The following is a 24,917-nucleotide window of genomic DNA, read 5'->3' on the forward strand; positions in this document are numbered from 1 at the left end:
GTCTCTGAGCATGGATGTTCAGTCTGTGGTCTGCATTCCCAATAAGGTTGATAATAAGTCAGCAGGCAGGAAACCTGGCTACCATACCTAAATTCTGACATTGCCAAAGGCCGAAATAGTACAGTTCAGGAGATGAGGAGGATTTAGTAACACTGGACACATCTCTTCTCCCAAGAAAAGTAACTTAGCACCATCAAGGTTTACCTAGCTTTGGATAGTGCTCCTCCTGATAATGATTTCTAGTGTCATGCTGGTAATATCAGTCACAAAAACAATTCTTTAAGGGCAGATTAGTTCTCTTCTGGTCTCTGCCGCTGGAGATTGCAACATCCCTAAGGCACCATCAAGTTCCTTCTTGCTCTTCTAATTTCTCCCCAGCCACATGCTCTTCCAGTTTCTCTGAAGCTCTGCTGATTCAGAGTAGCAATGCAGATGGAGGAATACCTCCCTGGAGAGAAGAGTCAGCTCTCAGCTTGGAAACAGAGCTAATTTTCAGCTGTCCTTTTTCCCACACAAAGAATGAGCATCCATTTTCCCCCTTCCTCCTCTCTCAATTCTATATAACAAAACAAGCATTAATAAATAAAGATAATTAATTTAATCCTTGTTCTGTCTGAATCTTGTAAAACACAGTGAACTGTTGCACTCAGTCAGTGAAATTAGTGGCAGATTTGTATTTCAAGTAATATTAGAGATGTTAATTCTCCTATTTTTTCCTTTGTTTTACGAATGTTACATATGCTTGTTTTAAACAAAAAAACTTTGACATTTAGGAAAAAAATAACATCTGTCTGGATTTCCATTTTCAAAAACAACCTTTTCACAGGAACCCACCTGAGTGCCACAGCTACATAGGAAGTTTATAGCATTTAGGGGGTTCTTCAGGTTTCCTGTCCTTCTATCTCCATTCCTCAGGAAAACTGTACTCATAAATGAAAATCCTGAAGATATTAATGTGAGCCCCCTCACTGAGTGTTGCTTCAAAACTAGGGACTCCTCCCACACAAAATAATTACAGCTGAGGGTTCTTTACTTAACACAAAACCACAAGTATGAGGAACTACAGGTAAGCTAGCATTACTCCTACATCAAACACATCTAACATTATGAGCCATTTGGAAGGTATTGCACAGCTCCAGCCAGCCCCAATCTATAGAGGCAAACTTTTTTTCACAGGTCCCAGAGCACTTGCTTTCTGGGCTGGGTGGTTTTCTGCCCTTCCCTTCAGTGCAGTTTTGGCAGAAGAAATGCTCCTTCACTAAACAAGTGTTCAGAGGAAAGGACCTAAGTAAGTCCTGAGCTCAAAATTCACAGTTTGCCTATCACTGAGGTGACTCTTCTGAAGAATTTTCCATCTCTTTGCATCGGTGGAAAGCAACAAATTTCATTTAAATACTAGACACATGACAGGCTACTATCATAGATTGGTTTGAGTTGTCAGGGAACTTAAAAGATTATCTTTTATATATATATATATCTATTACAAATTAATCATCTATTGATATCAAAATAATGTAAAACTCAGAAAATTTGGATTTAATTCAGTAAGGTAGATCACTTCCATGTAAACAGCATATTTTAAACTTGTTGAATTTGTACTATGTTGAATATGTATGTGAATTTTTACTTTTTTGAAACCATAATTGAACTGCATCAATGAAGAACCACTGATAAAAACATAAATAACTTCTGTGTAAAATTTACATTTCACTTTTACTTATCATCTGTTACTCTGGATGATAGAATACAATTAATGTTCATATACCTACAGTGTATGTGCTCAGATTCCCATTAATAGCATTTTATTATTTTAGAAAAAATGGAATTTCCTATTTACTGATCTATTAATACTTCACTTGTGATTTGCTTTGGATGGCACATGGGCTATTCTAATTTATAAGAGCAGTAATATAAAACTCTGTATTTTGTTTTTAAGGCCAGTCTTAAAGAACCAAGCAAGTACTTCTGCTTTTTAAACTTCCAGCCTTTTTGTTAGTTACTGCTTAGTCATTCTTTGGAGGCACCTATACTGAAATAAATACAATAAAATGAAAAAGCACTCTGTTAGAAGTTAGAGCTATAGAAATCTATTTTACTAATTCAGAAAATTCTGGCCCTAGTCATTTTGCCAAATGTTTTCCCCAGTTTCAGCAACTTTATCTTAAACTTAGGTGGAAAATAAGCATAGCTTTTTTGTTGATTTTATCCCATTATTTTATTTTACTTACATAATAACTACAGGCATTGCATTGTAATTTCAAATGCTATTTTAGACAGATCTGAATTCTAAGTTTTTGTTCTGTTTGGGGTTTGGGGTTTTTTTCAATTTAAAATCTGACTTTAGTAATTCAACTATTTTTGTCTACCAACCCTGAAACTCATGCAATGAGCTGGCTTGAAAAAATGACATCTCATATGGTGTTGCTCAATCCCAGAAAAGCACTTTTCAATTTTCAAATAAAGCCTTTTTTCTATTTTCTGTTTCATTTAATAAGAATATTTCCTGACAGTCATAAAGTCTACATTGAAAGGCAAAAAACCTGTCCTGTGAGATGTTTGTTCTGCCTGACTCAGAGTGATCTGAGAAAAAGAAGAAAAAAATCCCAGATTTGTTGTAAATGAGGCAAAGTATTACTTTGCAGTTTAGAGATCTCAATCACTATTATAATTCACTTTCCAAGTCTGCAAAAATTGGTCAGAAATTCTGCTTTCTCCCAGTCTGGGAAAAAAAATCAGTTCTGGCACCACAAAATGGAGTTACGTTGTTGCGAGCTCTGCCCCAGACGTGCTCAGATTGGCCTTTATTCACTGTGTGTTTATTCTGTGACAGCCAGACAAATGACATGGTTCTACTTCTGCATCCACACGCTACCACTGAACACATCCCTTGAATAAATCCTGCTTCCCTATGCTGCTGGGACCAATTTTGTTGTACCTCAAATCAACAGATGTCCCTCCAGCTTTGCTTTTCTTTTTTCCTGTGACAGGTCAATGGTACAGCTTCTGTGAGAGGGTCTGAAAAGGAGCTCGAATAGACAAGTAGCAACTCAAGAGGCTCTCTGTTGTTTTGAATTTTGAAGAAAGTGGATGAGATGTAGTACATTTTGATGCTGTTACCCTTTGTATTCTTTTTGCCCAGGTAAGGATTACTATCTGAGGCTTTTGCTGTTTGAAAACTGATTGTTTTACTCTAAATAAACTGAACAGTCAAAAAGAAAATAGCTGCAAGACATCATTTAAAACAAATCTGTTGCCTGACATGAATAGCCAAAAGCAGACAGGCAGATTAAACTGTGATTATTTAATGCATTAAGAACCACTGGGATATGTTCACAGGATTGAGTCTGATTTGTTGATAAATCTTAGTCCTGAATTCCCAAAAGATCAGAGCTGCATTAATAGCAAGATATTACACTGCCAGTAATAGCTACCTGACTATGATTTACTGCAGTTTTCTGCCTAATAAACAAGCCTGAACGTACTCAGTGACCAGAGCATTGTGAGTGACATCTTATTATAAGCTGTTGCAAATTGAATATGAATGCAGAAAAAAATCCTTTCAGCTGCATATGCAGAGGATAAATAAACCTTGCACAGTATCTTACAGATGTGACTAAGAGTAGAGATAAAAATTCCCCTACCCTTTACTGGAATTATTTAGTTTTCACTTTTTTATCCTTTTTCCATACATCTGTGTTGTAGCAACTCATCACTCTCCAGAACCACCGGTTTCACTGGCTGACAACTTCAATCTGTACAAAATACTTGTGAAAAGAAGAGAGGTCTACATACAATGGAGAAAGAAATTAGTGAGGTTTACATCCACTACTTTATTGTATTTGTGGTGCTACGGATTAAATTCCCATGCTTCCCCAAGGGAGCTGTAGAATGTAGGACATTCCCGACACAGCAGCCCAGCTGTCCAGACCCATGCAGCCAGTCAAGGCATCCCTGCTTCCTTCAGAAGGTGACTTTAGCAGGTCTATGAAAGAGAAGGTACCAATCCTGCTGCTCAAAGGGTAATAAGAAGAAGCCAAAATGACTGTGACCAGCCCAATCCTATACTGTAGAGCTTCACTCCATGTGGAAATTTTTAAATTCTCTCACTCCAGAATTTCCAAAGCCACAGGACAAGCCCTTACTACTGTAGACTACATGACAGGAATTCAGCCAGCAGAAAAAGAGAGCACAGAGTTCAGGTGAAACCTTGCTCCTGGGTGGGTTTCTTCCATCACTCTCCTTGCTCTCACAGTGAGGCACAACTCCCAAGTAGAGCACCAAAAGGTGAGAATGGTGCTGGACCTCACTTTGTGCTGCTCTCATATCTCACCTCCTTTCCAAAACCCACATGGGGCTGTGGGCTGGAAAGAAAGAGCCTCTTGAAACAGATGCTAAAGGGAATGTGGCTCTTGGCTGCAATTCAAAAGAAAGCAGGTATATTTGAGGAAGGTGTGTATCAGGTAAGAGACAAAGAGAGCCTTCCTCTACCAGGTTTCCCTTTGTGACTGGTATCAACCACCTTCACAGACACTTGGCCCCTTTGAAACCACTTCTGGTAGGACATCAAGGAATGTGAGGCTGCCTCACTGAGTCCACCTTTCTACCTTGTTGTGAGGGTGCTGGTGAAGTGGTGACTGAGAGTGACTGCTCAGCCTTCTCCTCCTCCCTCCACAACAGGCTCTCTCCCTCCCACTGTTGGCCAGATTTTGGGTGGAGAATTATTGCTGGCTGTTCCTTTCTTTACAGCCCTCTATTGATCCTCTTACTAATCACCTCAGAGCCACACCTTCAAATACTGGAAAAGGGGTTGCAGCAATGGCAGCAGCACAGCACATCTGGAGTAACCTCAACAGGTAAAGCAATAGAAGTGGAAGTGCCAGAGTTGCAAAGAGCCAGCTCGGCAGGGACAAGCAGTGGGACTTGGTGGTCCTGCCCAAATAAATGTATGCCAAACTGCACCCTAAAACACCACAGCTACATTGTCATGCACAGGGCTGAATTTCTGAGAGCATTGTGCCTGCAAAAGGATTTGGAAACAACAAAAATAAGGCATAGAATGGGGGAAAAAAGCTTAGGTCCACTGCTTGAGCTACACAAAGCCTATTATTTTCACTCTGATGAGTGAAATCAAGGACATTCCAAAATGATTCATGAGCATGTAACCTGGTTACAGCTGACAATGACTGTGCCTTGGCAGGGTGGGATGACACCCTGAAAGATGAGCTCCTAATAAAATCAAGCTCAAAAGCAAAATGTCGAGAAAGCTCTAATGGCTGATAGAAACAAGATATAAACAGCACACAAGAATGCTCTGGTGTGCAGTTATGACCTGCATGGTCATGTAATAAAACAGGTATCTGTAATAAAGCAGATATGAGCAACAGTCTCATGAGCCTACAGAGGTGAGGGTACAGCAGCAGGATGTGCTATTACAAGAGAAGCAAACGTTAGAACACAGCAGGTTTGCAGCAGAGGTGGATTGCACTCTGCAAAGAAAAAGCATGCCTGGTGAGAGGCAAGATGTGCACAAAGACCCACATACAAACCCATCCTGCCTGAGTTCAATGCAGCTGGACTAGCAGGCAAGATTAAGCCATACAGGTAGAAACAGGAAGATAGTTTGGATGAGATAGAGATGAATGTAAGTAATTTGTAACTCCTCATCTTAACAGCTCTTATGGAAATTTCTATAACATTCGAAGTCTGGAGACAAATAGGTTTCAGCATAGTAAAAGAAAAGGTCTAGATATGAACACTGTCTATGTGAACAAAATTAGGAATTAAAACAGTCCCATGCAATATTGAAATGCATGTACAGTCAATGACAGGATAATATCAGCATCTGGACCTTTTCTATAATAAATGTGTATTTTGCTTCAGTATTAGAAAGAAGAGGCTTAAAACTACTGAACTCAATAACAAATCCACCAGTGGTGGAGTTCATAAAATGAAAACTCACCTCAGAGGAAACGGAGAAAAGGGATACTGATTAATTTAAAAACTCAGCAAGTCTTTGCAAAGCCATGTTATCTACAAGGACTGCTTATAATAAGGGCCAGAATAAAGCAGAGATGACAACTTACAAGGGAATTGCATGGTTTCTAAAAGGTGGAAGAGTCCTTGATGCAGGTGAGAGGGAGAGAGAGACAACAGATATAAACAGCTCCTTGAGGAGCCACACAGAAGGAGGATACTGCTGTCTACTCAGACCGGGACACCAGCAATAAATCCTGGCTTCAAATTAAAAATGCAAATGCCACCAGAATGCTGCTTCCCAAATAATTGGAAGAGACTATTTTAATTAGAACTATATTTGACTTGCAGACAACATCTGAATTATGTAAGAAAAAAGAAGAACTAATGGTTCACTCACTGCTTTCTACTAACATAGACCTTTATCCTATCTTTCTCTGGGGTGTTTTAGAACTCCCAAAAGACAGAATATTCACAAAGGGACATTATTATTGTTATTATTATTATTGTTGTTGTTGTTACTATTACTGTTACTGCTATTACTGTTATTATTTTTATTATTATTGTTACTCTGTCAAGCTTTTCTTGACTTTCTACTAATAATTAACTTAGCATTTTAAAATTATTTTACTTATCTGTTACTTGAATAACGCCCATGCACAAAACATCAGAAAGCCCTAATTCATGAACTACTTATTCACTATCTTGTAGCAATCTATCTGCTTTAGAGACATGTTATTGGATTCTTTGTAAGCTGGCTTTTATCTGGGAAAAGGGATGACTCACTGGAGGTCAGGTAGGATGGCACAATATACCAGGTGTGGCAAATAGGAACTCTTGAAGGCAGGTTGTAACAGCAGCAGCTAAATCAGAAAGTCAGCTCACACACGACATGATCTAAGATTCCCTGAGTAAGAAGTTTTAGAGAAGTTTTTTAAGCAGTAACCCAGACAAAGCAATTTTTATTAGACCAGGACACTTTTATAAGTTCTAGTATGCATATCTGCAGGCTGCTATTCAGAGCTTCTGATGATGGCAATTTTACTTAAATTATTAGTTTGAAATTTCTCTGCTTATTGGCCTGCATGCAGCTAGGCTCCAGTAAGGTATTATCCTGGTAGTCACCCGAGGACAGGTGTGTTTATTGCCAGAATGTGGAAGGCAAGCACTAAACCTGGAGCTTTGTAACTGGTAACACCACAATGGTCCCTGCAGCTTTGCTGCCTCACGAAGCAGCAAACACTGACACTTCTGTCTTGTTCAAGGATGAGAAAAAAAGCTGTCAGGTTGGGTCAGCAAGAAAGCAGAAAAGACAGGCTGGAAGCTGTGTTTCAGTTTCCTTTGCAGCCCAAAAGATAAATGTAACCTGGAGGAAATTACTGTGGATGCAGGTAAGGCCAGGAGCCAAAGGGGCACTTCAGGTGGAGCCTTGGGTGTGTTCACATGGCCTGATGAGTTAGCCCAGTGCTCCACTTGGACCACCCAGCTCTGCTGAGAAGTTGTACACATCCAGTCAGATGAAATTACAGTAATTTCAAGACTATAAGGCGCACCGGATTATGAGATGCACTTCCGGGTGTCGGCAAATTTCCGAACTTTGTCCATATATAAGGCACACCAGACTATAAGGCGCACTTTTTTTTTTGCTGCGAAGATCCACGAGCAACAAAGTAACAAAGCTAGTAATGGCATCGCGCAATTGCAGGGTTTACAGGCAGGTGCTCAATTTGCAAACATTTTTCACAAATTGGCGTAGCCTTTAAACACAGCCCCGGGTGTCCTCCCTGTGCCGCCGGCCCCAGCACTCCCACCTGCCCCTGGTGCTGGCTGATGCGGCTCTCGCGGCTGGCGCGGCTCGGCTCGCAGTTCGCACTTCCGGGTTGGCAAATTTCTGAACTTCGTCCATATATAAGGTGCACCAGATTATAAGGTGCACTTCCAGGTTTCGATCAAAATTTTAGTCAAAAGGGTGCGCCTTATAGTCGTGAAATTGCTGTACATTGCAAGCCAGCCCTTGTGGTAACAGAGGTAGCTCGGTCAAAGTTGGCTCCAGTGTTTTTTATTGAGCCAAACTGTACTGCATGGACATCTCCTGTCTTCCTATCTCGGAGCTTGATTCTTCTGGATTAGGGATGAAGTCTGCTACTGATAATACTTCTGCTACATCCCTTCTTTAAACAAAAATTCTGATGGGTTTCTCAACAGAGAAACCTGTAACCTTATTTAATTCAGCCTCTACAAATACCAGCTTACAGCACTTAAGGCTAACCAAATATTTCTCCATCTCTATCAAAAACCTGGAGTTATTATTTTACTGGAGATCCTTAGCTTCCTGCTGTTGTGTTTTATTACTGTTGCACATGCCTTGGGGAGCAGTAAGTGCTATGGCATGAATTACATCAGCACACAGTACTGCCAGTTACCCTTTGGTGCATCACCCATTGGCAAACTGTGGGGATGTCCAAGGCCCTGGATCATAGTGCCAACCTGAAGGAATCAAACATCTTGAATGACAGCTAAAAATAGATATACAGTTCAGTTTTTACCACTGTGACCCCTCTGCAAACTGCTGGAGGAGCTGCAATCCCAACTCAGCCCTGCAGTTGTACTCATGCCTTTCATGCTATTCATTTTACAAAGCTGCTTTTGACGCAGTAGGACTGTTTGAAAAGCAGCCCCAGTCTGCACAGCTGCCAACCCTCACCTTCCTCCTTCCTTGGCTTCTGATCTGCTCAGGGGAAGGTTCCAAAGATGTCCTCCTCATAAATAATCCCATCTCAAGCAGCTCCTGTGGTGCTGGTACCTCCTGGTACTCTTTGCCTTCCCCCCCATCCCACCTCCCATGTTCCCATACTGCTCCTGATAATCCCAAGTAATCACACAGGTAAATTAGACCCTGTTCCCAGGACCCACAGAACAAGCTCTCAGGCTGATCCCAGAATGATACCCATCTCTCCATCTCAGCCAGATCTTCTCACACAGCTTTCCAGCTCCTCATACCAATATCTAGTTTCTTAGCTTTTTGGAAATTTTCCATTCCCATGACCTCTAGCCCTCTGAGAAAGGCTTTGGATCAAACCACTTTTCCCAGGTTTCAGCTAGCTTGCTGCAGTTACTGACTCCACACCTCTTATCTGCCAGAGTCAATCTCCAGCTGCTGTCAGGAAAGGAACATCTCTCCTCCATGTGGGAGCATTGTATATCATAGCACTTTCCAGGAAAACTCATAGCATCAGGCAGTTAATAAAGTTCATGCACAGGAATTTCTAGACTGTTCTGATTTCAGCAGAATGCATAGAAAATCGGCTACATCTAAAGAACAAAATATATGAACTGCTCATGTCACATCTTATACTTGCATTTTCATACCTCATTATCTCTAAAAGTGCCTGGGTTCAGGCTAACCAAATGTTATCTGAAAAACTCTTGTCATTTCTGCTAAGAGAAAGCAGTTTATTAAAAACCCAAGAAAATCCATTTCAATACTTGTTTTAGATTCTGCCTAGCACATTCAGTAAGGTTGCTCAAAAAACCAGGTTGTTGTGAATGGGAAGCTGGAAGTGTACAGCAAGATTTAGACTTGCCAGTACTCTTGGGTGTCAGATGGCACAGAAAGGGCAGGAATTTTGTGGGAGAGCTCAGGAGGTGAGAGGTAAGGTCACAAATCCTACCACACCTGTATTCAGAACTTTGAAACAGAACAAGGGCGCAGCTGAGGTCTTTAGGATATTATCACAGCCTGTAGATCCTGGCAGGATTTCACAGGCCTTGAGGAGTGAAAAGGAGGAAAAAAACAGTTGGAACAGACCCAATTTCAGCACAGGCAATGGGGACTGCTAATGAAGGACAAAAGGAACAAAAAAGAATGATTGAGAATTCCAATATTTTATTGGTGAGTTTCACACCTGGTTAAACAATACATACATTTGGAACTGGACATCCAGTAGCTCCCATATACAAACGATCACAATACCTTGGCAATCTCACAAGGCAGAAGGAAAAGCCATTTAAATGATGCAGGCTCCCAGGAGTAGGAGACAGTAGTAGGTAAGCAGGTTAGCTGGAAGGAACAGGAGGGGAATGAAGGAGAGAGTGGGATATCCAAGCTCTAGGCATCTGCCTTCCCTAGCTCAAATTAATCAGCTAATTTCCCCAGGTGCTCTCTATAGAAACAAGCTTTTCCAGAGGACAATTCACTGCACAATATTACACTGCTGCTCTAACAGAACTCCCATGAATTTATTCCCTGTTTCGTAGGGAAATACTGCTCTCACCAGCAATTGCAGAGCATGCTCAGGGAGACGTGCTGACTAATTCTGATGCCTAGAGATGTGTGAATCTCCTTTCGCTTTCCCCTCCCTCCCCAGCTACCCATTATGAGTTAGCATGTAAACAAGTAGCATTCATCCCATATTCACAGATCAGGAGTTTGTCAAGGAACAGGACCTTTCACTGGTTGTCATACCTAGCAGACACACAGAGGATTCTAATTCATTCTAGCCACAGATGGACTGTTTTGTGTTTTGCCAAAAATCCACTTTTCCCCCTCATAGAACATCAGATCTGTCCATGTCATGTCCACCACAGTGGCACAAAAGTCCCTGTGAACACTCAGTAAGGTACCCACTTGGGTGGACAAGCACAGGATCTGCCTGAACAAATCTGCTGCCAACTCACACAGCAATGCACTGAAGGCAACAGAATTTTCACGATTTTAAGAGATAGAGTAGATTTAAAGAAATGCCACATGCAGAATTCATTTACACATGAAGCTCCAGTCATTGCAAAAATCAGACCTATTTAGGAGAAAATTGCACAGACTTCTCTTTCTTGTTTCCAGCAGACTGAATTGTATCCAACTCCTGAATGAACATTTACTCAAAAGAAAACTTTTAACTGTCAATAGTGACTGGCTGCAATTATGTATACGTTCACAATATATAGGCTCCCTTATTAAAAAGTTGCCCAAATGATAAAATAGAAAAAATAAAAAGTTTATTTGGATTTGAAAGAAAAATTGCACAGACTGAAGTTTGCTTCTATATTATTATAGCATCAACAGATGCTGTAATTAGAAAGTAAAAGGCAACCAGAGGAATTGTTAATAGCATTGTGCAGTACTTAGGCTTCTGAAACTAAAATGCTTCTTTAGGGGAAGTGATAATGTTTTCATATGTGATCCTGTGACTACAGTAAAAATGCTAAAGACCCATTCCCACGGGTGTCATATGCTATAACCTGGGCTGGTTTTAGCTTGGCTGCAGTTAATTTGACTCAGAGTAGCTATTATGGGGCTGTGTTTTGGATTTTGCTGAAAACAGTGTTGATAACACAGGGATGTTTCAGCTGTTGCTAAGCGCTGTTTGCACAGCCTCAAGGCCTTTCCCGCTCCTCACCCCATACCACCAGCAAGTAGGTTGGGAGTGCACAAGAATTTGGGAGCGGACGCAGCCAGGGCAGCTGACCACAAAGCAATATGCCACACTATATTGCATATAAAGCTGGGGAAGGAGAATGGAGGGGGGGAACATTCAGAGTGATGGTGCTTGCTTTCCCAAGTAGCTGTTGTGTGTGATGTAGCCTTGATTTCCTGGGAGTGGCTGAACACCTGCCTGCTCATGGGAAGCAGTGAATGAATTCCCTGCTTTGCTTTGCATGCACGTGCAGTTTTTGCTTTATCTGTTAAATTGTCATTATCTCAACCCACCTTTTTCCCCCTCACCTTTCATTCTCTTCCCCATCCCACTGAGGTACAATAAGCAAGTAGCTGTCTGGTGCTTAGTTGCCAGCTGAACCACAACATAAGCACACGGATATATTTTCAAATTGCTCTATTTTCTACAATACTAATCTAAATTTATCACTATTCCTAATGAAATTCTGTTTCTAGGAGTGCATTAGTGATTTTCTTTTCTTAAATTCAAGATATTTATTATTTTTTGCTATGATCCACTCCCATGCTAAATTAGAACACAAATGGAGAATAATATGCCACTTCCAGTACAAAATCAAAAATATTTTGGTTCAGTAGAGAGCAGGCAGGCAATGTTATTTGTTCAATGCATGGTTATAATCCCTGTTGGGGAAAGATTTCTACACTGGCACAGGGCACCAGAGAAACTGAATGAAATCAACATCTCTCTATCAAGAGACAAGATTATTTTTCTATTATGGTTTGATACCAATATAAGTTTAATTTGATGGTAGTTGACCTCCAGGATGAAAACCCGACAAAAACTCAAAAACCACACCCCCTGCTCATACCTAACAGGCAAAACTACTTAGAGCAAGCACACAGAACAATTGAAAGCAATTGGAAGGAAAGGTCAGGACTGTGGTGACACAAGTTCTGCATTTCAAGTAAGGAGGTGGAAAATGGAACTGGAACTTCATTCTAGAAAACAGTACACGAATACTATCGAGACACATTCATTTCTAGTCATATCTGGAATGGGGGAACAGACCCTGCGACAGAGTATATATATATAGTATTTACAGTCCTGCAGGATCTATTCTCAGGGATATTCCCAGCCGAATCACAGGAAAACTTGCTGTTGCTAGGTTCCTAACTACCTGAAAGGACGGGGATGCATCAGAGCAGGGGAATTGCTTTGGTCTGGGGCAAACCAGAAGGCACAGACTCTTCCATAACACCTGAAGAGCCCAGAAATCACAAGCAGTCAAAAAGAAGGTAATGAAACAGAAATAGCAACTGCTTGATGGCAACAGTGAGTTCCAGCTCTACAGCTTTTCCCTCTGCCGTGTTCTTCCTTCCCTAAGAGCAGTCTCAGGAATAGATTTTCTCTGGTTCTTCACAGTACTGTTGGATCACCTCGGCAAGGTCAAGACACCGCAAAATTCGCCATTTCTCAGCAGCCAGCTCCTCCTTGGAGACTTGGCCCAGCAGTTTCTTGGCAAAGAGGTTCTGATCCTGCATGAAAAGGCCCACAGAAGACCTTGGGGTTTCAGGGAAGCTTTCCAGGCAACCACTTGTGAAACAGAAGTTGATTTTTTTTTCACGTCTCATCCCTGGTCCCCTTTCTTCAATCCAAGTCAAGGGTCTAGTGAGAAGAAGCAAAGAAAAAGTATTACAGTAATTTCACGATTATAAGCCGCACTAAGTATAAGCCACATCTCCGCGTGCCAGCAACTTTTCGTTCTTTGTCCATACATAAGCCGCACCTGATTATAAGTCGCAGGTTACAATACAGAGTGTGATAAAAGGTATCTATTCTATCACCATCTGTTGAGGGTGGGGGCAGTGATCCTTATCTCAATGGCAGATATTCTGCTAATGGGCCATCCATTGAAACCAAGCAGGGCATTGTTCTTTATCTTTTCACAACCCATCCTTCCTCCAGCGAGTCATTTTCTGCTAATGGCCCACTGAGTCCCACTGTGGGACTGATAAAATTACTTCATCCCACTGGAAGTTGCTCCAGCCAGGGGGAAGAGCCCAGCATTTCTTACCAAGATAAAAACAGAGGTTTTGGGACACTAAGGGAGCCCCTTTCTCCACTGGACTCCAGAAGAAAACCGGATTTCTCCACATCACCACTGGACCTCTGGAGGGAAACTGCACCTTCTGCAGGACCACTGCTTCAACTGAATCACATCTGTCACTGCAGGAGGATGCAGCCACCATTGAATGGGACTGCTACCAACACCCTGCCTGTCAGGGTGTCAGGTTGTACTCTGACTTTGTCAGGGTTTGGAGTTTGTTTCTTTGTAGTACTGTATTTCTGTTTTAGTTTCCCTAGAAAAGAACTGTTATTCCTAATTCCCATATCTTTGCCTGAGAGCCCCTTGATTTCAAAATTCTAATAATTTGGAGGGAGGGGGTTTACATTCTCCATTTCAAAGAGAAGCTCCTGCCTTTCTCAGCAGACGCCTGTCCTCCAAACTAGGACAGTAACTTCCTGTTCTTTATCCGTATATAAGCCGCACCTGATTATAAGCCGCACTTTGGGTTCGGACCAAAATTTTAGTCAAAATGGTGCGGCTTATAATCGTGAAATTACTGTAATTAAGAAATTGAATCAACAATTCAAATTTGTTTGGATTTTTTCTCAGCATTTGCAGAAAATGCTCTAATAAATGCATTTTTAAATATCAGTCATTGAATATTTAGGCAACGTGTCCTGGCCAACATGCCTTGTGGTTATAGAGCTCAACAGCAGGTAATAGTCTTAACTCTGCCACTGTTTCATGCCATGACTTTCAGCACACCATCTAAAACTCTGTCCAGCTTTGTTTTCCATATGCACAAACTGAAGCAAGCAACACCAAGTCACGTCATAAGGAAGAGGGAAGTTCGTGGACTGTTCGTTTGTGGACTTGGATGCAAACTGCAGTTAAATGTTAAATTGTGTACATAATTCAGTCACAGCTAAGCTCAAAAGGCCCTCAATGTCTAGTCATTCCTCCAGCAAGAACAGATTAAAGTCACACAGGTACATAATGATGACTCAGATGAGTTGGACAAATTCACTGACACACACACGTGTTCATACTCTCTGAACTTTTAAAATGTTTTGTTCTCATCACTGGGAGCACTGTGCTGATCCTGAAAATTGTACCTACACAGACTCTCAGGCAGGCCTTTCTTAATCAGAAGAGAGTCCTGTGTTATATCAACATGACAGCACAGTCTCTAAAGCAAGCCTGGCAGTATTGGCTATTGACTTGCATAGCTCACACCTTCCTTCCCAACATCCCATCTTGGCTGAGGGGAAAGGAGTCATGGGACATGTTGTGCCAATTCAGGGGTCTTAACAGACTCCTTGACCCAACAATGCAATGCCTTTGAGGAATGGTCCTCAATACCAGTAACAGTCATGATGTTCCCTTCCTGCTCTTTTGTCAACTGCCTGAACCACACCATTGCCTTTCTGCAGTTCATTCATTCATCACACTCACTGCTCCATGTATTTAGAGGATGTACATTATTTTTCTTACTTGGTTATTGATGGCCCCTCCACAGTCCTTTATAGCTCACTTTAGTCTGCCACTCACAAATTATGAAGGCATCAATAGCCCAGAAGAATAAATTCTGTCTCCAAGTACTGCCCATTAAATCTTCAGTATCATTAGATCTGGAAAGAAAGTCCTTGTCAATCTGCCCTGAACACATTCTGCTCAGCTTAATGTTTCTGCACCTCTCATCTTTTACGCTCTATGATTCAGTTTCTATATTTACGTCACCGTAGCAATTATTCTTTGCTCACCTCTACTTCCATATCGCTACCACTACCCCTAAAAACTACAGTAATTTCACACGTATAAGGTGCACCCTTTTGACTAAAATTTTGGTCCGAACCTGGAAGTGCACCTTATACTCTGGAGCGCCTTATATATGGACAAAGTTTGGAAATTTGCCAACCTGGAAGTGTGAGCTGCGAGCCGAACTGCGCGGGGCCGCGGGGCTCAGCAGAAAGGTGGTGGAGAGGGGGGGTTGCAGCTCACGCAGGGCTCAGTAGGGCACAGCACGTGTCCTGGTTTGGAGGACAGCTGTCTGTTAAGAAAGGCAGGAGCCTCTCTTTGAAATGGAGAATGTAAACCCCTTCCCTCCAAATTATTATAATTTTGAAATTAAGGGGCTCTCAGGCAAAGATATGGGAATTAGGAATAATAGTTCTTTACTAGGGAAATTAAGATAGAAATACAGTACTACAAAGAAACAAACCCCAAACACTGAAAAAGTGTCTTGGGTTACAATACAGGATGTGATCAAAGTATCTATTCTATCACCATCTGTTGTGACCAGGTGGGGCAGTGATCCTTATCTCTGTGGGAGATACTCTGCTAATGGGCCATCCATTGAAACCAGTAGGGCATTGTTCTTTATCTTTGCACCCCCTATCCTTCCTCCAAGGAGTTATTTTCTGCTAATGGCCTATTGAGTCTCACTGTGTGACTCATAAAATTACCCCACTGAGAGTTGCTCCAGCCAGGGGGGGAGAGCCCAACATTTCTTACCTAGATAAAAACTGAAATTCTAGGACACCGAGTAGCCCTTTCTCTACTGGACTTGAGAAAAAAACAAGATTTCTGCACATCACTACTACACCTCTGGAAGGAAACAGCACCTTCTACAAGACCACTGCTTCAACTAAACCACATTTGTCACTGCAAGAAGACTGCAGTCACTATTTAATCAAACTGCTACCAGCACCCTGCCTGACGGGGTGTCAGGTTGTACTCTGATTTTGTCAGGGTTTGGGGTTTGTTTCTTTGTAGTACTGGATTTCTATTTTAATTTCCCTAGTAAAGAATTGTTATTCCTAATTCCCATATCTTTGCCTGAAAGCCCCTTGATTTCAAAATTATAGTAATTTGGAGGGAGGGGGTTTACATTCTCCATTTCAAAGAGAAGCTCCTGCCTTTCTTAGCAGACACCTGTCCTCCAAACTAAGACACAAAGCCAGAGCGCAACCTGACACCCCATCAGCGTGACACCCCGTCAGTCAGGGTGTTGGTAGCAGTCCCATTAAATGGTGGCTGCATCCTCCTGCAGTGACAGATGTGGTTCAGTTGAAGCAGTGGTCTTGTAGAAGGGTGCAGCCTCCCTCCGAATGTCCAGCGATTAGATGTAAAAAAAGTCCGTTTTTCCTTTGGAGTCCAGGGAAAAGAGGATGACTTGGTGTCCCAGAATTTCAGTTTTTATCTAGGTAGGAAAGGCTGGGCTCTCCCCGCTGGCTGGAGCAACTCCCAATGGGATGAAGTAATTTTATCAGTCACACAGTGGGACTCAGTGAGCCATTAGCAGAAAATAACTCCCTGGAGGAAGGATGGGGCGTGCAAAGATAAAGAACAGTGCCCCGCCTGGTTTCAATGGATGGCCCATTAGCAGATTATCTCCCAGAGAGATAAGGATCACTGCCCCATCTGGTCACAACAGATGGTGATAGAATAGATACTTTGATCACATCCTGTATTGTAACCCAAGACAGCACAGTTGGCGTGATTGTTACTAATTCATTACTTGGTTGTGCGCGGATCCTCGCTGCAAAAAATAGCGCGCCTTATACTCCGGTGCGCCTTATATATGGACAAAGTTCGGAAATTTGCCAGCTCTCAGAAGTGGGCTTTATAATCCAGTGTACCTTATACTTGTGAAATTACTCTAAGTATGGCCAAATGAACCTGATTGTACAGAACAAAACAACTGGAGGGGGGGAAAAGTACCCAAATCAAAGTGTGCATGCACCAAAAAAAAATCTAAGAGGACCAATAAATGCAAAGGTACCATGCATAGTAGGAAGACCCAGGGCTACATGTCACTGCAAGCCAGAAGGGCGTTTGGGGCCATACTGCTCAGTATTTTCCCTGTTTCCATTCTCCTTCCCTGAGGTAAAGCCTGTTGATCTGGGTCAGAGGCAGTCCTCTGAGCAAGCTGGGCTTTGCTCTGACTTGACAGAGCCAGTTTTATGTTACCAAGATAGTAAATAGTCATAGAAGGCTCAGGGTACTGTTATTCAAAGTTGCTTTATCTCAACTAGGTAGGCATGAAGAAACCACTGGGCAGGCACAGGCAAAAATCTCCATCATGTAATACCAAGGAGCTCAATATGATCCAAAACAGGCCCTTTTGGTGCAGGATCACCTCCCTGGGATGATCTAGAGCAGATGCACACCAGTGATCAGGTTCAAGTGTGTGCCTTCTGTCTAGCCTGGGAAGCCAACGAACCAGAAGCACAACCATGCAGAATGGGCGGAATTTAATCAAAGTGATTAGAATAACTGATTTAGACCAGTGAGCAGGAAAATACTGGATTTACTAATAGATTTATCTTATTTTGTAATTGGATTTTTAGTAATTTTCCTAAAGAAAGGTTGATTTCACTTGATTGGTAAGCAAAATGTATTCATTTTTAATTAACAACTTCTACTCTGAAATAAGCCTCTTGTTTTTGCTATAAAGATGTTGTAAGTCCACACATTATTTAAGCAATTTTGTAGCTTAAGGAACAGATCCATATTTTATGTCAGAAAATTGTGAAGGGCTGTAGCTTTTTTCATAGACAATTTACCCACTTTCAATAAAGAATTGTATCACTTATTATCTAGCTACAGATACACTTAGTTGTTTAGAAGTGTTTACAGTAGAGTTACTTACAAGCAACAAATACAACATTTTTGATATCTGAATTAAAGCCAGGTCACATACGTTGGGTAGTTAAAGAAAAAGAAAATTTAATGAAGTGCTAGCAAACCACCTTTATATTGACTGTTTGCAAAGCAAACAGTCTGTAGTGAAGAAACACCCTGACTTTCCATGGCCATTTTGTCTTTCCAAATTGTAAACTGATAGCATTTTCTCAGCTACATTGAGAAAGCCTTTTTGCTTTTTTGATTCCCTTTTTCCTCAAATAATGAGTGGCCCTTGCTAGATTGCAATAGCTCAATAAATCAATATGAAGCAAACACTATTTGTACCTCCAAAAGAATTAAGCTGGTTTCACACGTGAAAGAATTCTGGGTCCACTCAGCTTAAAATTTTATGCAGGGACTTCTGCAGAAAGCATGTATTACATCATTTTCTATGAATGTTCAATTTGAAGATATTTTATTAGACTCTGTAAGCTTGGCTCTCCATTAAACAATAACTTTGAATGTTTCTTGTCAGAATATGTTTAGAAAATGTCTTCAATTTCTTTTAAACATTTTCCTTTTAACTCTTTGAAAATCCCAATATTTTTAATTTATCATTAAATCAATGACAAGCTCCGTTAGCTTGGATGGGAATTAGACAATTGGACCCTATTCCTAGTTAACATCAAAAGAAATGCTACCCAAATCATTATCTCTCCAGTTTGCACTAAAAATTGATTTCTGGCATTTACTGAATCCAAGCTCTGTAATCCCAGGACAGGAACTGCAGTCCCAAACAAGACACACTGTCAGTAGAGGTTTGGTTTTTCCTGGATTGCTCAATGTTTTATCACAGAGAGGCTATCAGCACAGCTGTCTTGGACACACAACAGAGGCAGAGGTCATCTCTCAAATAGCTGGGTGCAGGCCTTAACACACACCTCCAAAATCCACCCAAAGCCAGACGAGCAGCCAGGGTAGGCTGTGCAGTGGAGACAGACTACACCCTTTGCACAAATCCCTGCTTAACAAGCAGAACACAGGCTCCTGCATTCTGCACCTGCTATATTTTCCAAGGCAGAAAATAGGATGAATTAAACTGATTTCTCAAGGTTACTGTATTCATGTCTTTCAAAAAAGGATGGGATAACTCTCATGAAAGGTACAGACCTTTCCCATTCTTCAGCAAAATAAAGGTTGGGAAAATTAGATCTGTAACACCACCACCATTACTGCTGGGCCGTAACTTCATTTGACAGAGAGTGGGCCAAATTCTCTGCTGCAGTAACTCCACTGACGTCAGTGGGGGAAGGTCAGCAGGAAATATGGCCCCAGCACTGAACACAATACAGGAACACTATGTAATTTTCCACCCACCCCAAATTATCCCAGAGGCATAAAACTGACTGTCCCTAAAGTTATTAAAACACTTATGGTGAGAAAACACTGATCCATATAAATAGTAGTAGTGGCCAAGAGAAGCAAATACCGGTTAGTGCCGAGCAGCAGGGGAAAAAAAAAGTAATCTAGAAACAGTTCTAATATCATACACCAAATATCATACACAGCAGTTAAGGATACCCAGGAGACAGAACAACCAGAGAAATGTTTAAACCACGCACTAGTTCCATCTGCTGGAATTAGTTCAAAATCTCACCCTATCCAGATCTTCACAGCTACTTATGTTACTAGCAAATTGCTAAGAGGGTAAACAGAGCTTGTATACAGAGTTCTGTCCTCTCACAACTGCATTTCAAAAGGAATTGGAAATGCTGTTTTATTTAAAGAGAGAGGAAGACTGCTAAAACAAGATGATAATCCCACGATAAACTGCAATGGGGTTTGTAGGAGTTGCTGATGAAATGCTGAACCGGGCCTGTAATGAAATTAAGAGTTTAAAGGAGTCCTGATTATTCACTCCCTAAATAGCTAGTCCTTCAGGTTACTATCTTAACTAAACATTTATCTAAAATGTTGGGTTGGGTTTGGGCTTTTTAAGAGGTCTATCAGCATATCTGCAATCAAAACTAAAAAACAAAACAAAAAAAAAAGGAACAGGGAGTTCCATCACCATTGGATAATTGTTCTCATCTTTTCATGTCAGATAGTTCTCAAATCATATCTTGTTGCTTTAAACTGACACTGTAAATAACTTCAACTTATCTGAAAGGACATGAATGCTGCGCAGATGGTCCAGAATGACCAAACCTGAGAGTTTCCACCACTCTCTGAACCAAGCTGAGTAGTCAAGCAACAATAAGAAATACCGGTGACCTACTTTGTAGTTATAATATACCACCTTTTAGCAAGGCTATTAAAAATATCCTAGTTGATAGGAGGATATTGTCATCACATAATAAAAGGGAGATCAAACTCAATATTGTAAAATACATCTTTAAAAGACATGCACACTTTCATGCCAGCCTCCACCCATTCTGTTTCCACAAGAGAAGAAGAGGATGCAGAGTTCCTGCTGGCAGAAATCCTGTGTATGATGAGGAGCCTGGCTCACATGCTGCCATAGACATTACTCACTTCTTGTTTGCGGTCTGAAAGTGAACAGTCATTCTGGAATAATTCTTATCCTTCTGTTTCTCTCTGGTGGCAGAGGTAACAGTGAGGTCACCGAAGAGGTCAATCAGCCACGTCAGACGGGCAATTCCACTGAAAGCTGGGAATCCTGATTTGTTTTCATCGAGAACACTACCTGCTGGAATAGAAACTCTTGAGGAATAGGAAATAGAATAATGCCTTCTGCATAGGAAAGGATGAAGAAACTGCAGAGTTGCAGGCTTAAAGATTGGGGTGTAGAAAGGTGAGTGGATGGACTGAGTAAGAAAGTCAAAAAAAACATTTAATGTCAAAATGGATTAGTTGATGAGCTGTGGCAGAGAGGGCTGCACAAAGTACAGTAATTTCACGAATACAAGCCGCAGTAATTTGACAAAAATTTTGGTGGAAACCCGGAAGTGCGGCTAATAGTCGGGGGCGGCTAATATGTGAATAATTTTCTGACATTTACAACCAGACGTGCCAGCCAGGGCGCTGAGCCAAGCACCTGCCAGCAAAAGCCAGCATTCCGCGATTGTTACAGTGTTACTGTGTTGCCCTGGCTCCCTGCAGGCAGCACGGGGGGCGGGGAGAGAGGCGGGAGAGCTCTCTTCTTCCCTCCTCTGCCGCAGCCCAGGGGAAGACGGCTGGGGGGGTGCGCCGCCATTGCCGTGGTTCGGGGAGCCGACGGGGGCCCTGCGCCGCCATTGCCGCGGCCCGGGGAGGATGGAGGGGGGGGCGCCGCCATTGCCGCGGCTCCGGGAGCCGACGGGAGCCCCGCGCAGCCATTGCTGTGGCCCGGGGAGGTGGGTAGAAGCGCGCGCCGCCATTGCCGCATCTCGGGGAGCCGACGGGAGCCCCGTGCAGCCATTGCCGCGGCTCGGGGAGGAGGCGGGGTGCTTTGTCCGTGCCCGCCGCCGGCGCCACGGGCGTGGGAAAGCTCCGTCCCTGCCCGCTGCCGGCGCCACGGGCACGGGAAAGCTCTGTCCCCACCCGCCGCCGCTGCCGTAGGAGCGGGGGAAGCTCCGTCCCTGCCTGCCACCGCGGGGCAGCGCCGACCCGGGGTGACCGAGCCCAGTGGCAGCGGCGGGTGGCCCCGAGCGGCAGCACCGGGCTGGGCCACCTGGCCCCATCAGCAGCCCCTAGCGGGCGAGCCTGCACAGCCTTAGCTCAGCCAGTAAACCCCTCCCTGACGCAGTTCTGTTACTAATTGCACGCGGGTCCTCGCTGCGAACGACAGAGCGGCTTATATTTGGGTGCGGCTTATTTATGGACAAAAACCGAAATATTTGCCAACACCCAGAGATGCGGCTTATACTCAGTGCGGCTTGTATTCATGAATTTACTGTACATATGCAACAAACCCTTCTGGACATGTTGAGGACAGGAGGGTGTATGTGGATTCAACAAGGGAATTATTCAGAACCAATACCTGTGTCTCTACTCAGTTTATAGACAGAGTCTTGTGTGAAAGGACTGAATGAAGTCTGGAAGCACTGGCATCCCTCGGGAGCAAATCCAGATGGACTTTTGATTTCTTCAGAGCTACTGACCTGTGAAATGCAATGTCCCCTTCACCAGGTCTTTCCCAGCCACCTCTTTTTTCAGCTGCTTGTACTCTTCAGTAAGAAGTTCAATGTGCTCAACATGGAGTACTTTACCTGCCATTAAAAAAACAAAACAAAACAAAACAAAACCACACACATACACACAGAAAAAAAGGGGGAAAATCAGGACAGATTAAATAAAAGTTTTAGGTGTGAATCAAAGTCATGTCTAAACAGTAAAGGCTTCACTAGCCACAAGTGGGAACTCACACAGAAATATTCTGATATCACAAAGTGATGTGAGAAAGAAAATCAAACATGGAAACATGGGCCTTGATCTGAAGGATCAATCTGGGTTAAGGATTTTCAGGGGACAACAGAGACTACAGGAACAGTAGCCACTATGTTTAACAGAAACTCTGTAATGAAAGTCAGTACCCAGTTAAGGCTGAAACAGGAGTCTTCAGAGTAACAGATGGATTAATACTTGGCCTCTTTCCCCTCACATTTCCTACATTTCCTTGTTCTGCATTTTTCCTCCCAGGGTAGTAGGAAAGAAAAAGGAAGGGGGAAAAATAGCATAATGCTCAGACCCAGACTGGAACAATATGTTAAGGAGTACATCCCTCCATTGCAATTAATTGGCTACTTTGAAAGAGACTGAAATACCCAATACAAGTTGAATGTGTCTCTCATTCAGTATGTGTTTTTCTGGAAAATTTCCAGGAGAGTCACTGTAGGCCACTGACTCTAACTGTTGCTGCTTCAAGAAAAGAACCATAAATTCTGCTCAATGGGAAACCATTTGGTGAGCAACAAGGCAGCAACTGGTGCTGGTACAGCACAGCAGAAATCCTACACCTCCAGCATTTCAGGACAAAAGTCACAAAGGAGATCTTTAAGAAGCAGTTGTATAAAAAGTGCAGCTTGTCCAAATGATTTGCACTCCGCTTTTGCCCAGCACTGCTCTTTTCCTTGCAGCCCCATTTAACCTCACCGGCCCCAGCTGAACTGCCAGCTTCTGACCCTTCGCACCATTGGGATGGGGACCACACACTTTCTGGAAATAAAGAGATTTTGCTTACAGACAAGCTGTCTTTTAGACAAGGATGCCTTGCTGGCCTACAGTAGCATACGCATCTGTGTGTGGCCAGTACATCACAAATGCTAGAAGCTAGGAGAGCTGTCTGCAGTTTCATTTCCAGGGAGAGAGAGGACATGGAATTGCACAAGTCCAACAGCTGCACTCATCAAGTGCTTTACTGTCACAGTGGCACAAGTTTTCCTCTTTAGCTGCATTCTGAGTGTCACAAATAGAGGCTAGAGTTGTTGTGAGGGCAAACATACCTTACTCTTAGCATTGACATTTGTGTGTTTGTTCCCCTATTGGCACAAGTCTTACATCCTAGACTGCCACACCTCTGAGATAGTCATACTTCCTTGCATGTGATGACCAAAAGTAGGCTGGAGATTTGCCTTTGAGTTTGGTGCTACCCAAAGATAAGACTGCTTACACTCTTGAGAACAAATGTGTTACCTTTCTGGTCAGCCATCTCCCAGAGCTCATGGGCTGCCTTAGCAGACAAAGTCATGGGGTACTCAACAAGGACATGTTTTCCCGCTTCTAAGAACATTCTGAAAGGGATAAAAGCCATTAAAGAGAATATTGTCCTAATCCTCTCTCACCACAGTGCAACCTGCTTCTTATTCCCACAGCCAGATCACATGGAGAGATGCACAACATGAAGTAACAGAAATAAATGGCAACTTTCCTAGCATGGTTGGTGTGGTGGCTACACCATGCATTTTAACAGCCAGGAAATGGGGTTTTAATTCTTCTTTTGCCACAGAATTAATTCCCTCACTCACCTACACCAAGTTGCTAAAATGCTACAGCGTTGAGCACTGCAATTTCTCATTTGCAGTTGGAGTGGGGCACTAGACTACTCTTCCACAATATAATCTGTGAGGAAAGGCTTTAAATTCTCTTTTAAGCTGCCTGTTCATCAAACACAGGCCTAGAGGTGCGGAAATGGAATTACTTGGTAAAATAATGCATCTTAAATCCTACTCTCTTCCAGGGTTTATTGGTGCTCTAGGGAACTCACTATCATTCACTTCAGGCCCCTAGTCTGGCAGTCTTTCCTCAGTGTTCATATCTTCTCCTGCAACAGCTTTACACAGCTCCTCTAGGCTTCTAAAATACAGGGGAAAGGGAGAAAAGGTGGGGGAGAACCCCCCCCAAAATACCTGATGGTTTCTTCATGGTTTCTGTTCTCTGTGCTGATGAAGGCTGCATGGATGTCTTTGTTGCTCAGAGCATCTTCCAGGCTAATCTGCTTAGCCTCATTAATATTGCCAAAACTTCTCCTGCATATTTAGCATAAATACAACCAGAGTATAATTGTCACAGTCCATTCTTCCCAACCACATATTGTGTAGCCGTACTTAAAAATTGTTCATGTGGACTACTGTCTTACAGAGTTCAACCAGGTTATAACAACCAGTTTCTCATCCAGGAAGAGCATGAGCACTTACAGACAAAAGTGGAATGGAGAACTGAAAAAAATGGACCACTGGTGGTGGTATCAGTCCAGAAAGTGGCCTGCTATTGAAGTGTCAAGTCCTTTTTGGTTTTGGTGTTTTGGTTTTTAATAAGCATTATTACCAAAGAGATCTTACAAAAGAGTGACTTGAAAGAGGAGAGGGGTCCTATGGGAGAATTTCTCCCCACCATCCTGGATGACATGGACA

At 42.4% G+C, this 24,917-nt stretch overlaps 1 protein-coding gene across 3 annotated transcripts in view; it reads right to left on the reverse strand.

Annotated features, from left to right (window-relative positions):
- LOC116997656 (biliverdin reductase A-like) overlaps positions 1 to 24,917 on the reverse strand; it is a 50,408-nt gene that overhangs the window by 6,984 nt on the left and 18,507 nt on the right. Inside the window, exons 3-7 of one of the 3 annotated variants that reach the window (XM_033062708.2) lie at positions 24,414 to 24,533; positions 23,701 to 23,798; positions 22,170 to 22,277; positions 20,602 to 20,776; positions 9,843 to 13,034 (exon numbers count right to left, since the gene is read on the reverse strand). In XM_033062708.2, coding sequence (XP_032918599.1) covers positions 12,761 to 13,034; positions 20,602 to 20,776; positions 22,170 to 22,277; positions 23,701 to 23,798; positions 24,414 to 24,533 — 775 coding nt within the window. In that variant the 3' untranslated portion in view covers positions 9,843 to 12,760. Of the gene's footprint in view, positions 1 to 9,842; positions 13,035 to 20,601; positions 20,777 to 22,169; positions 22,278 to 23,700; positions 23,799 to 24,413; positions 24,534 to 24,917 lie in introns of those variants that run through there. The other 2 variants (XM_033062716.2, XM_033062726.2) reach the window with 2 other exon arrangements.

Source organism: Catharus ustulatus, chromosome 1 (genome assembly GCF_009819885.2).
Source record: "Catharus ustulatus isolate bCatUst1 chromosome 1, bCatUst1.pri.v2, whole genome shotgun sequence".
Lineage (NCBI taxonomy): Eukaryota > Metazoa > Chordata > Aves > Passeriformes > Turdidae > Catharus > Catharus ustulatus.